Source organism: Helicoverpa armigera, chromosome 20 (assembly GCF_030705265.1).
Source record: "Helicoverpa armigera isolate CAAS_96S chromosome 20, ASM3070526v1, whole genome shotgun sequence".
Lineage (NCBI taxonomy): Eukaryota > Metazoa > Arthropoda > Insecta > Lepidoptera > Noctuidae > Helicoverpa > Helicoverpa armigera.
In genome coordinates, this window is record NC_087139.1 from 875274 (window position 1) to 890436 (window position 15163).

Sequence of the window (15163 nt, forward strand, 5' to 3'; positions counted from 1 at the left end):
ATATATATACAGGATAGATATAGTTTTGAAAAATATTTTAGCTAGGTAGGTATATTTTCATAGGTTTTTTACAGAGGTAAGGCAAACGACATGGTTTAAAAGTTCAATAGCTAGGCAGATGATAACATTCACAGGAAACAGATATTTTTTACGCAGTTGACTCATATAAAGTACTAACTTAAGCCCAGCTATAAAATTATTTTAATTTAATCACAATTTAGCTCTGTTTTGACAACATATCTCATAAAATCTTGCCAGAAGCCAAAACAAATAATATTTTATACGTCATGGAAATCTTATCTCTCTGTGAGGTAACGAGTTTAAGTGTTCTATAAATATTTTCATTATTTACACAAAGATCTTGTGTGTCTGTCTATTGGTTTATCTATAGTTGTTAGCTGAAATAATGTAATTTCAGGTGTATTTGGGTAGAACAACAAAGGTTCTGTGTGTGAAAATTACCTACAATCAATTGCTGCACAGTTTTTTTTTATGAAAATACTTCTAAAACGCAGCAACAGACTACAGGAAGGAAGGAACACCGAGGAAATATAACGTGATTAATTTACAAGAAAATATATTAAAGTATCAATCATACTTTCCTTTCACTCAAAAAAAATAAACGATATCAGTAAGAAAATGGATATCTTTCCTCAATTAAATTATTTTAGTCCTACTCAACCAACACGTGAGAGTAGAGCTAATTTTGTTTGATGAAATAAAAATAAAAGAAATACGATTGTCTTCAACAACCCATTGTAGGTAAAGCTGCCTATTTTTCACATATTTAATATGAAAGAAAATTCTAATTTGCACCATTTGTTCACCATGAAAACTCTCTTGAAGATGAATAAACAAATTCTGTTATCAAAGCCAAAGTGTGGTAGGTATTTATAGTAATTAGTGCTAAAATCTCGCGATAATGATATCAGTAGGCGGTGGCTTTGCGAGAATGAAACACATCGCGATACGTTCTATGACTGTTACTGTGATTTTGTGTTCCATGTGCTTGAGGCTCATCTCTGTTGACTGCAAAACTACTTGACAGGAGGTAAGATCAACTATTACCTAACATTTGCTTATAAGCTTAATTTTATCTTAGTTCAACAGATTGTCCATACTATTAACTTGTACGAGAATCTAACACCATTTTAATACCATGTTTTACGCAAATATACAGACAGATAATATAATATGTTACATTTGATTCTATTTAAATTTGGTTTAGGCCTTTTCTCCCATTCCTAGCCTCAGAAGTTATTCCAAATCATCATCATCATCTTTTTGCCTTCTTCCCATTTTAGGGTAAGCAAAGTTTGGAGCAGTCGGCCCGGTGGATTGGTGACCATCCGTATGATTTTGCTGTCTTCATTTCCTTCATTTACAAACCATTTTCATGCAACTACAGCTGCTGGTTAACTTTAAACAAAATTTTTAATTTCATAATTACTTTCCATCAAAAACTCCACTATCCTATTATTATATTAATGTCTTACCAGATTCCAACAAATTGTATATTTTTTTTACCAAAAAAGAGAACGTCATTGATGCATTACTGCACAAAGCGATATGTTTCCCTTATGTTGAAAGGGCAAGTACGAGAAATCGTACAGCAATTCACTCACCACTCAATTGAAAATGTTACGTATCACTTTGTAGAATTCTCTGTACTCGTAGTGCCTTTTCAGAATTTCTTAGTAACATAGTGACATGTTTTCTGTGAAATTATTGTTGGGATTACAACCTACGTTAACTCTGTTCACGATATATTTGCAAACCCACGGTTGCACCTTCTCAAACCTACATCTTTTGTAATGCTTGATAATTTGCAAAAATATTTTTCTAAGTTTTCATAAGAATATACCTACGTAATTTTTGTCAGGATGGTACTACAATGTCTAAACTTTCTGCATTAATTTTATAAATCTAAATGTTTTGTTTCAGCTGAATTCAGTCATGAGTGAAGGAGAAGTCTTCAAATGTTTCAGAGAAGATTTTGACGATACTGAAGAAAATTCAATAGTTGAAGCTGTTTTTATAGAACCGGGTGTTTATTATCCCAAAAATAGTGAGTATAGTGATAATATACCTAATTTATATTTACCATACATTACGTGAAAAAGGTTTAAAGGGTTTAAATGCAAATTTTTATGCGATATTGTCCCGTCAGATGTGTAAAGTTACAGATGCCAACACATAGAATTGTGCCATGTAGAGCAATGAAGTGTACTTGTAAATCATATTATATCTCTTTGTTCTGATTAATATCTTATCTACTCAAAATATTATCAAACTTATGTAACCTTCACATAAAACAAACAAAAACTATGATGACAAATACATTTTATTCCCTTTCAGGACCACAACACGTTCAAAAAGCACGCTCACGATCAAACAAAGAAACCAGAAGATTCGTTTTCAAAAACGGAGATTTCAACATTTATAAAGGCAAGACAAACCACCAGGGTTTCTTCTCAAGATGGTTCGTCACCATGGTAGAAGCTCGATGGAGGTGGACTCTTGTCCATTTCTTCTTAGCTTTCACCGGAGACTGGCTGTTCTTCGGATTTATCTACTGGCTTATTGCCTTGACTCATGGCGACCTGACTGAGGACCATCTCCCTCCATACCAGAACGAAACAGACTGGACACCCTGTGTCAAAAATATCTACGGATTTACCTCCACTTTTCTATTCAGCATTGAAGTCCATACCACAGTTGCGTACGGCAAACGAGCCATTACTCTGGAGTGTCCCCAAACTATTACAGCTATGTGCTTCCAATGCATGGTCTGCTCAATCTTTCAAGCTTTTATGGTTGGGATACTCTTTGCAAAATTAACGAGACCCAAAGGAAGGACTCAAACGATTTTATACAGCAGACAAGCAGTTATCACATTGAGAGATGGCCAGTTATGCATGATTTTCAGAGTAGGAGATATGAGAAAATCTAGAATATTAAATATCAAAGCTTCAGTATTTGTTTTGAAACTTGGCGATGATTATGATGAGAATTATGAACAAACTGAACTAGAAGTTGAAATTAATGGGTGTGAGTCAACGTTTTTCCTATGGCCTGTTTCTGTAATCCATGTAATAGATGAAAAGAGTCCTCTATACAGTATTTCTGCTGCAGATTTATTAGTTGGAAAATTTGAAATTTTAGCCGTTTTTGAGGGAGTAATTGAATCTACTGGGCAGTTAGTTCAAGCAAGGACAAGTTATACAGAACATGACATATTATGGGGTCATCGGTTCAAAGAAATGGTTCACAGTGACAGAACGAAGAAAACTTATGATGTAGACTTTTCAAAATTGTGTGAAACGGAAAGGATTGATACACCACTGTGTTCAGCTAGTGAGTTTAAGTCTATGTTATCATTGTTTGATTTGGATAGATGACTTACTACTCCTGTTGTATTACTAGTCATTAAATATGATGATCGAAGCTTGAGCTTTGTTTTTTATTTATCGATTTTGTTAGTCTATTTCTAGGCTATTATAGATATATTATCAGCGTTCTATCTTTTTTGCTAAATGTCGAACTGTTTTACAATCACCGTCTTTAAGGCAGATATTATAAAATCTATATAATTTTATTTTAATTATAACAGAGTTTAGATTTTCATAACACAACAGTAAGGTTAAATTACAACATTAAGTAATTGTTTTATAGTTAAATTTAGTTGTTAACTGTGTCTGAGTAAACAGGTTTAATTAAATGTCTGTTAAATTAATTCGCAAATTGAGACGTTGTAATTAACGAGGTTAAAGTGAGTTGTGTTTAAGATATTATAGTTTATTAATTACTATCGTAAACATACTGAGATGAAGAGATTGATTGTTGTTTAAATAACAAATAAAGTATTAAGTAACTGCTGAGTACAAATTAAAACATAGGTAGAACTCTTTCAGCCCTTTTAGATGAAATACATGTATTGATTGACAATTAGCTGTACGTATTGAATCTAATTGTAAAGATCAAGACACCAATGGTCTTACTACAAAAACTTAACCATGTGTCAAACACTTGTCTAAAAAAGTGTGGTTCCAAAATGGATCATATTTCAACGTCATAATTTTTCATTTTTTTAGACAAGTCTTAAACTAACGTTTAAAAGTTTTTGTGTTAAGACCAGTAAAGTTTGTGGGTGACTGGACACCAAACAATTAGAGATGGAAAGTACTCTGCATCAGTGCCAGTCAGATATGGATATTTTCGCCTTTATAAACCTTAAATTAGAGACATTTACTTTCCTTGTGCGTGATGAAGATCCATTAAAGAAGGTAGCACCACAGCACATAGATACTAACATCATAAAGATAGATAATTCTGAAGCACATAGTTATCAACTGACATCACTTACACACTAATAAGGAACAAGAAACACTAACTTCCCCCAATTCTCAAGTTGGTACAAAATGGATGGATAAGCATAACTCCGGGTTCACCTGTTTTAGACTTTCCTAAGTTCGGAAGCTGAGCGGTTCAGCAAACACTAAGATAAAGTACTACTAATTTATTAGGAAAACTTACACTATGACATTGCAGGGTAGATACAGAAGTTTAAATTGTTTCTAGAAGTTAGACGGCGGGAGATATAAATATTTTAGTGAACTTTTTAGTTCGGAGGTGGAAATATTGTTGGTTTGCTATGCAGAAGGAAAATGTGTTATTCTTTGCTGTGTTCTGTTAAGTTCCTGTGGAATAGAATATAATATCATTTTATATAAAAAAATAAGTCAATGTTCTTTGATCATCGTCATCGTCTCTTGCTCTATATTTCAATTTTATTTGGACACGGTATAGCATGATATTTTTTATGTTTTCAGTGTAAGTACAAATTTTGGGATTCTTGCCCTACGTTTTGCCATATACAATTTTTTGGGTTTTTCAAAATTGAATTACTGAAATATCTACGTTATGTTCTAAACTATGCTCAGGGAACTAATTAATTGTTAAATGGAGTCTCAAATCTAAGCTCTGATGAAAGTGAAGGACTTCGTCGTGATAGCTAATGAATGTGTGTTCTGCGTTTGTTTAAGTTATCTGCGGTAATTGGGATAGAGTTATAGATGGAGACTTATGGCCGGTTTCTGAGCACCTTTATCGGTACTGTATCTGTTCATGTCTCCTTAAAAGTGAATAGATAAACCACCGATAAAGGTGCCCAGAAACCGGCCATTAGGTATACCTTAGATAGAGTACTAGCGTCCACTAGCGATCTATATGGCATGCCGTGAGGACTATCTACTAAACGCATGCGAGCAAAAGACTTATAGCCTTTTTCGATAGATATACTACCTCTATATACCACTAGCTTTTTTAATTGTACCACTAGTTACTGAAATTAGTGCGTTCAAATAATAGGGAAGTGATCAATAGGATTTAGGCTAAAGGATTTAACCTGTAACTGGGCTGTGGAGATCAGACCAATAATAGGATCAGGCCTTAATGATTTAGCTTGCAATTGCATTCAAAGCAAGAATTAACCTCAACTATGTAACCCAAAGGTCACATAAATATGAACCTTATAAACAAGACTAGAATATTAAATAATTTAGGAATAAATAATAATAAAGTTGCAAAGATAAATAATTTAATCCATAACTTTACTGCAAATCTCTTACCAAGTAATTCCTAATCACTCAAATTAAATTAGTAAATCCCTTAAAAACTGGATATTTTCAAGAAAATTGTTTTCAAATTGCAGCACAAATATTAAGTCTTAAAAATAATGAAGCAAGTAACGATAATTTTTGACGTAATCCGATTAAGAAAACGTTTTTGGGTTCTAGAAAGATCATTAAACGCCTAACAAAATTCTCCGAGCAAAGTTTTAATTATTCAAATTATTGCTTTTGACGCAGGCACGTTGTATTCAATCAAATGAGATTTCTTATATTTCTTTTTGCTCGAAGATTGTTATTTTACACGTTTATTTTAAATGGCCTTGAAGTACGTGAACTCGTAACTCGTTATTGGTGAATAATAATTGAAAGTAGGAGTACAGTCATTTTGTAATTATGCAAGTCTGAGTAGGTGAAAATTGCTTTGAAGAAAATTTAAGTAATACTATAATTGTACGTTATATATTATAGACTAGGGCAGTTGTCTGCAGTAAAGGTTTAAATTGGGCCTTAATATTTTTTTATTAACCATTGAGGATTTTTTTACTTTTCTCCCACGATGTTTCATCACAATAAAATAGGAACTCAAAGTATTTTGGGGAAGTGACATTTTTAAAACAGGCATTTGTATCTTCTTACATTTATAAGTTTCATAATTTTTCCAGTTAGTAAATTCACATTACTACAACAAGAATAGCGACCAAAAAAATACTTCGAAAAAAACCTTTTACCTATCCAAGGCTTTTTTCAGTGACTACAAAATCTACATACGGCACTTCCCTTAGCCCTTCCTACTCTCATTTCTCCCACAAAATATGTATTACAACACGACTTTCAAGCCCATCTATGACATTTAATCCTCAACATTTTAGCCACATTAAAGTCCGCATCGGATCAAGTGAGATGAAACATATTTCAGAAAATATACAATATATTGAATCTTGGAACATTTTGAGTTAGTAAATTCCAGATAAACATTACTTAAAAATATTACGAAAAATCTAATACTTTTCCCTCATCAAGACTTTTTCAGTGACTATAGAATATATATGGCACTTTACTTAGTCCTTCCTTCTCCCACAAAATATGTATTATAACACGACTTTCAAGCCCATCTATGACATTTAATCCTCAACATTTTAGCCACATTAAAGTCCGCATCGGATCAGGTGAGATGACGGCACGCAGGCAATATTGTACGTGACTGTTCGGTGGGGCGGCTGCTTTTTATTCATGTATGTATGTGTATGTATGCCCAGTTGTGGGATTGTGGTTTTGTTATGGGGTAACTGTTTTGTGTCAATTTTTTGGGTGGACAATGTTGATAGAACACTAGAATTTAATTAAGAAAAAATGGGAAAATAATTTTCATAATGTTTTTGGAAAATCAAAGTCAAAGGATGTACAGTCAACTTCAAGTCAGTGGTAACAGTTTTATAGGAAAATCGTACTTATTACTATTGAGTTAAGGTGCATGACAGTTACCACTGATGTGCAGTATACCGTACCTATTTGTGCATGAAACAGTTTCATGAAATATATTAGAAAATTTTGATTAGTTCAGTATTTTAATGAAATGAAACCGAATATGAGTTTTTTTTTTATGTTTAACGTATTTCCTACTTTTTGTTTTAATTTATTAAATTCATAGATATGTAGAAACATTAATGTTGTTAAATTAATGGACCTATCAAATTATCTAATCCAGTCGCAATAATGAAATTTATATCTGTACATTTTCCAAGCAATTATTAAACAACAGATGCCTATTTATATTTACCACTCGCGTAATAATTATTCCATATTGTTTTGAGTAATAAAATAATACTGGAGAGCGTACCCCGAAAACTAATTTGCTTTTAAATTTATTACTGGCTTGTACAAATGTTTTAGTTTCAATTTATCTCTTTGCTGGGACCCTAGGGGCCCGAATGGTTGGAACATGTAAGCTCTAGGGACCTTAACTCATTTGTTTATGACATCAAGTTGCTATATTTTTTGTGGGACAGCAGAGTTTATAATTGGACTTGTTTTTAGATAAATAAAATAAAATTAAATTGCAGTTTTTGCATAGATAATTAAGTTAGAAAAGTTATCAGGAATGTCGCGCGATACCACTCGCATATTGTTACTTGAATTTCATGATTTAGCAAAATGCAACATATGTATGAAATTATAATCATACATTTAGATGCAGTCTTTATATAGGTAACTTTGAGACTCTTGAGACCTCAGACGTTAAACACCACTTCTAGGACATTAATTATAACCTGATGTTTTCAATTAGCTTCACGAGCACAATATTAAAACACAGTCTAACCGGATGCAGCAGAGTACCAGTGCATTACAAGGAGCTACTGCCTATCGGACCTCGTCAACCCAGTTCCCCGGGCAACCTACTACCTACCTTTTACCTAGAACTATTTATCAAGGAGTCAGCTATACTGAATACAGTGCAGTAATCGAACACAAGTTATATGATGAAGGAGATGTATCGAATGATCTCGCACGTCCCGCGTGTCCGCCCGCCTCGTAAACTGGACGCCTAATGCATCTCACAAGGAGGTCCGAAGCGCGGAGGAGGTAAGTTTTTGTAGGTAAGTAAGTTTTTCAAAAAGGCAAATATGAATATGAATTTTTGGGATTTATTGCTGAGAAGTTTGTTAGTCACCGCTTCTTCTTTCCAGACGTAAATTACATTCGGAAGTGGTGGCTTTTTGGTTATATTTTAATATTTGATGTGAAAAGTGCTTGTTGCTAGTAGCTAGTTAATGAGCCTAGTTCTCATAAACTATTTTGACCCAGAATTTGAACGGAAACGATCGTAAATAATTCGAGGAATTTTACACACATCTACAATGCAAAAGTAACTTATTAAGCCAGGAACACTTCCATAGCAGACCATAATTTGATGAGTAAATAACTCCTGAACAATATACATCTCAGAATATGGGCAAAACCGTAGAAACACCAATTTCAATCTTACATAAAAAGTGTTTATAAACACTTTCAGTCTTACGACAAAATACGACGTCGACAAAATCTACATCATTTTCGAAATATCTTCTCCATTCTTTATCCTGACTCGTCCTACAGGGCGTTAGGTGGACCACGTATGCTGTACGCAGCTTTGCACTCTGGCTAAGAAGCGCTGTAGCGCTGCGAATTAAAACCGAATCCACTCCCTTGATTTATTTGTTTCTGCTTGATACTAACCGCTGGTTTTGCTTAAGGGGTGTAAGTTAAAAGAGGATAGATTCAAGTACATTTACAAAGGAATTAAAATTATGATTTAGTAGCTGAAGTAATGAGTTTCAACCTGTATTAAGTTATGAATTTTTGCCGAGTGTATAGTAAGATAACTAAAGCATCTTCGAAAATACTTCAAGGCATAGTAGACATATTGTGTCCTACTATTTTTGTTACAGAAACTGAAGCTAGTGTTTTTCTGTCCAACGAAAACTACTAGTAAAAAGCTAACAAACAAACACTAAAAACATTTCATCTTGATTAACAAGCATCCATCCAATTTTCATCTCTTCAAGTTTAATCAATCAGAAAAAAACTACTCTCGATACACCATGCATCATTCGACAAATGTATCAGTATTTACTGACCCTTTCCGACTTCGGCCGGGTTCGCCCCATCTCGCCCCAACTCGGCCGAAGTCGACCGAAGTCGACCCATAATATCTATGTTAGGACCCCAATGGGCAGAAGCTTTCACCTATCTGTGTATTCCTGTCGATATTTCTCCCAATAATTCACAATCGCGTCTTCCTTACACAACAATTCCATCTATTGGAGATATATACTGTGTTGCGGGGAAGTTTTGAATTCGATGTTTTGAGAGCTTTCTGGTGATTATGATGTTAAAATATGTTGACAGTTCCACTGGATGAATCTTTGTATGTGAAAGGCACTACAGTATGCAATTTTAATACTTATTAAATATTGCAATCTTTACTAATACGAAATTAAATTTCTCTCTTTGTTATTCGACTTTCAAATAGCTGCTAAAAAGATTGCTGCAAAAAAATTCAAATGACAATATGACCTACAAAATGATCTGCGCAGAAAGTCTAGAGTCTAGAGCCTCAGAAGGGGCTGGCTATTATTTATCATTAGATTACTTGTCAACCAAATCTATTTCTCTTTGATTCTCTTGAATTAGCTAAAAGAATTCTCACATAACAAGTTCAGGATCGCCATTCACTTAACGTTGTAAACAGAACAACTGTTACAAATTAGATTGAAAGCCTATTGTAACTTGTAAGGCACTTGTCTACAAGTGAAGAAGTGGATATCAACTACGACCTTTTTTCCTTACAAAAGGTTTTACGATAGGTTGTAAATAGTTCGCTAATAGAGGGATGGATGTTACATGTCAATTTCAACTGCTTTTCATTCGGAGTTAATTCAATTTTAGGTATTCTGTTCACCTTGGTTCCACTCACGTCCTAAGACAACTACCGCCGAATAAACGTAGTATATATCCTTACCAAGTTCTATTCAAATAGCTTCAGTAGTTTTCAAGCAATAGCACGACAGCCAGACATACGTAGTACTTTTCGCATTTCCCACAAATCATGACAGTCATTTCAGATCCTTAAATCTATGTTTGAAAAATCTATGTCGATTTCAAAGACAAAACTAAGCTAGACAGCTCAAAATAGCATCACAATGTTATCCACAAACACAATTAAGATGCACTTTAAACTATAGTCCATAACCGTCCCTTGTGGGAACTGCAATAGATAACAACTTTAACTCTGAAACTTGAAGTTTTCACGTCTTTTAATTTTACCGACTCATCATATTCAAGTCGTAAATTCTCAAACTTTATGAGTGAGCAGTCGTTAAAGGAAATTATGATAGCGATGGTTTTTGAGACGTAGTGGGAATTTTTAAGATTTATTTTGGTGCAGTATCTCGAACTACCTTTTTTCTACTAGTAAGCGATGGGAAAAAAAAAATTTCTTTCTTTATTTCTTTCAAAAGCAATCTTATCCAAATCTTGTTGGAACTACTTCACACGTCCAAATTTTAATCAGTACCTACCCTACGGCCTGTCTCTCAAAATGGCTATATTATGGTCAGCTTAAAAATATACAACAGCTGAAAATTGGGCCAAATCAAGCTTGAAAAACCAAGTGATACCTTTGATTTTTGTGTCAGTGTTAGTCAAGCGCCATGGCCTGAACCTATCTTACGATCAATAATTTAGTGTTTACAAGAAATATCAACAAAATTTTATGTGAGTCAAGTTTAACCTGGTCATTTCATCAAATGACAAAATCCCTTATCTATCTACAACATAGTATGTTCCTTCACATACTGGTCTTTATTGCATCTATATTTCAACTGGTTCACGGTACGTCGCGTCATGATATTATTTACGGGCCTGAAGTACGGAACCCCGTGGTTAAACGTCTTAACGTATGTGATCGATGATGGCCGTGGTAATACTTGTAACTTGTAAATATTGTGGAAATATCGCTTTTCTTGTTGCTTTTATTGGTTTCGATTGTTTTAAAGGAAATGGTTTGTTTTGTTTTAATTCCTCGTGTATTATATGGTGTCTGTGGTTTCCTTCGTTGGTTTATTGCGTTCCTTTACGGCCGGTTCACACATGTCTCCGGTTTACTGTTCCGTTTTATCGTGTACGTTTTTTTTTCGTCGATGGCGTTTTTACTGTATACAGAATACTGTGCCATGTGTGAAGTCACTCATACAAATACATACGCCATCGACGAAAAAAAACGTACACGATAAACCGGAACAGTAAAACGGAGACATGTGTAAACCGGCCGTTACTGGTTCTGGTGATCTCTTAGTTATCTTGGTGTTTTTGAGTATTTTAACCGACTTGCCAAAAATGAGGAAAAATTAAATCGTTTATTTATCACAATCTGTAATTTTTATATATTTTTTAATTTCAGTTGCAGCGACGTAAAAGACAACCTAAATTTTATTAAACATCCCTAAATCAACTGTGCTATTGCCGATTAAAAATTATAACATCAATATAGTTTAGACTACCAACACTTTCCCAGCACACAATCAGACGGACCATTTCTAAAATCGGCTAAACACTAACACATCAACACAAACTAAATTAACCATTAAAATCCTTTGACCAGCAACTTATAAATAGGATGTAGAACTTCATTACTCGACGATAAGCGCGATGCAGTTTTGTAAAAGGCAAAGTTGAGGCTCCACAAAGCAATGTTAATACGAGCTGGACTGCCCAAGGGAGACCAGGTGCAAAGGTGCAAATATGTAGAGGTGCACAGAAGGTGAATGGCAGAAAGTTGATATAATTATGGTTCAGAAGCTATTGATGGCCTTACGTTGATTTCTTAAGAAATTGATGATTTTCCCAGCAACTCTCTAAAGAATTATATAATATCTACTACTACTTAAAGCTAGAACAATTAATATCCCCCGACAATAATAAATGCCAAATTCGACGTTTGGAATGTTACACATACGTAAGTTCTTATTGACAAAATAAAACTTTTGATATGAGTCTAGAAGCCGATATCTGCAGGCTTCCGACTTATCCATGTTCTGATAATGTCTAGTTACAATGAAGATCGATTTATACACTCTTTTGCAAAAAAAACGGGCACCTATGCGAAATCTTAGTATTAAGGACTTTGCGTGTATTTCAAAGGGTTTTAATGATTGTAGTATGTTTCTAGCATCAAAAGAGTTAGCCGAGCATGCGTGAGAGTGTTTTCTAAATTGGAATTTTGTACAATTGCTAAGAAATTGGTTAAATCTTGTTTTGGACTAATTGCTGGCAGAAAGTTCGTCGGTGTTTTGAAAAGTTTTTGAAGTGATTTTCAGGAAAATGATAATGCAGTTTTAATTAATGATTAATGTACTTTTTTGTTAGATCAAAACATTTTTGAAAAACTATGCGTATTGGATAAAATTTTCACCTGCTCTAAATGGGCTTTACTGATGATTGAGGGCAATGTTAAGAGTTTCGGTATTTTAGTGTAAAGCGTTCTATTGTTTAGATATTTTACCCACGTGTTTTAAAACATCGCTTTGTCATAAATAAGCACTATTTAGAAGAGTATCAGTACTTTAAGCTGCGACAAAACCAATTTAAAGTAAGCAGTGCCCATCACAACTCGCCTCCTATCGGACTTTGACATTTTTAAAAGTCTTGAAATTCTACAAAATAAAGAAAATAGCGCATACACTGTGAGCACGAGGTCTTAAGGTCTCGTAATCACTGATTTTTAAATAACCTCGTCTCTTGGAAAACTCCGTAGACCTCTGAAGATCTATGAGTCTGAGCGTTCAAATAGCGTGTTTTCATCCCACGGACATTTTATTAAATAAACTTGCCTACACCGAGATTTTCTGGCATCTGCAGCATTTTCCTGCTTAAATCATAACAATAATTGGCTATCTGCTCATTTCTTAAGAAACATACGTTTAGCCAATAATTTTGAATTCTTGACTCCCTTTCAGCTAAATCGTCGTTTAGTAACCCGATACCTATGGAGTTATCGAGAGCTTCAACGAGGCAATAATTTGACTTTTTAGATAGCTTAAACCCTCCTCATCATTTTTCATGTGGTTAATTTTAACATTTATCACAAAGTTTGGTATTTTTTAAATATCAAAGTCCGATAGGAGACGGGTTATGATCGGCACGGCTTACTTTAAATTGGTTTTGTCGCAACCAAAGGTACTGATACTCCTCTAAATAGTGTTTAATTATGAAAAAGCGATATTTTAAAACACATGGGTACAATAACTAAAACAATAGAACGCTTTACACTAAAATACCGGAACTCTTAACATTGCCCTCAATCATCAGTATAGCCCATTTAGAGCAGGTGAAAATTTTATCCAATACGCATAGTTTTTCAAAAATGTTTTGATCTAACAAAAAAGTACATTAATCATTAATTAAAACTGCATTATCATTTTCCTGAAAATCACTTCAAAAACTTTTCAAAACACCGACGAACTTTCTGCCAGCAATTAGTCCAAAACAAGGTTTAACCAATTTCATAGCAATTGTACAAAATTCAAATTTAGAATACACTCTCACGCATCGTCGGCTAACTCTTTTGATGCTAGAAACATACTACAATCATTAAAACCCTTTGAAATACACGCAAAGTCCTTAAAACTAAGATTTCGCATAGGTGCCCGTTTTTTTTGCAAAAGAGTTTATTTGCTCGAAGTAGGTTTTCTTTCCCATTTTACTTAGTGACAGAAAACTCATGCCAAAGGATAAATTAGCTTGTAACTAGAGATAGTGAAAAAAGAATCAGCTGATTAAATATGAAGATATGAGATTGACTAAGCTTTTGTGTCTTCAGATACCTAACTTTTAATTAAAAATATTGTTGAAAAAGAAAAAGGGTTGCTTTTTACATTAACATTAAACGCAGTTTATTTACACACTAGCTGTTTTCCCGCGGTTTCACCCGCGTCCCGTGGGAGCTACTGCCTGCACCGGGATAACATATAGATAGTTTATCCATTACAACCAAACAAACAAACAAAGTTTTCCTCTTTAAAATATTAGTATAGATTAATATACCAAAAACACTAGTTTCAGCGAACAGTTTCACCCGAGTTCCGCAAGCACTCTTTTAGCCTCCATCAATAAATGGGCTATATCTTTCACTAAATGAAGTCCTCAAATCGGCCTAGTATCGTATTGTATAGTAGAACCTACAAACTCCCCATCTCCTGAGCCTTTTCCCAACTATGTCGGGGTCGGCTTCCAGTCTAACCGGATTCAGCTGGGTACCAGTGCTTTACAAGGAGCGACTGCCTATATGACCTCCTCAACCCGATTACCCAGGCAAGCCAATAACCCTTTTTTTTTCCGATGTTAAAAATCATCAAATGACCCCTCCCGCTGTGGGTTAGCAGCGGTGAGGGAGTGTCAGACTCTTACTGACTAAAAGCCGTCGTGTTCCGTCATAGGCCTTTTATGTACCAGGGCCGCGGTATCTCTTTCGAACAACCCGCAGCAACCCAATACCCTTTGGTTAGACTGATGTCAGACTTAGTAGCTTCTGGCTTTAAGTAAGTCAATCTAACAAACAAAAAAAAACTTCAGCTGAAGATAATATTAGAACAGATTACTAATCTCTGACCTCATCTTTGAAGTGCTAAATCAAACACTTTTCTATTTCACTAAACTTTAAATAACTGGCCGTTTGTTCTATTTTCGGTCCATAAAACTAATACGTTTGTTTCAGCCTGAAGTTTCGTACTAACGTTTATTTTGGCTGAAACCGACCTAATGTGAGTTATGACCTAGTTTAGCCTAACTTTCGGATTTAGCTTAAGGATATACCTATAAATAAATCAGGCTGGTCATGTTTTGTTTTAGTTTGTTTGTAGTGAATGATTAATTTGGGTTATGCTGATATTACGAATGTCGTGTAAAATGGGTTAATTTTTGTACTTACAACATTATTTAGATAAATGATTCCCGAAAACGTAAAATTTGTGGCAGCAAAAAGTAAATTTTGACGG

At 34.3% G+C, this 15163-nt stretch overlaps 1 protein-coding gene across 1 annotated transcript; it reads left to right on the forward strand.

The window, feature by feature from the left end:
* Positions 1 to 901: 901 nt before the first annotated feature.
* Positions 902 to 3437, forward strand: LOC110372497 (G protein-activated inward rectifier potassium channel 4). Its single transcript, XM_021329252.3, has 3 exons — positions 902 to 1051; positions 1945 to 2068; positions 2359 to 3437. Exons 2-3 carry the CDS (start codon positions 1957 to 1959, stop codon positions 3399 to 3401), a joined length of 1155 nt encoding a protein of 384 aa, XP_021184927.3. The 5' UTR covers positions 902 to 1051; positions 1945 to 1956; the 3' UTR covers positions 3402 to 3437.
* Positions 3438 to 15163: the final 11726 nt, after the last annotated feature.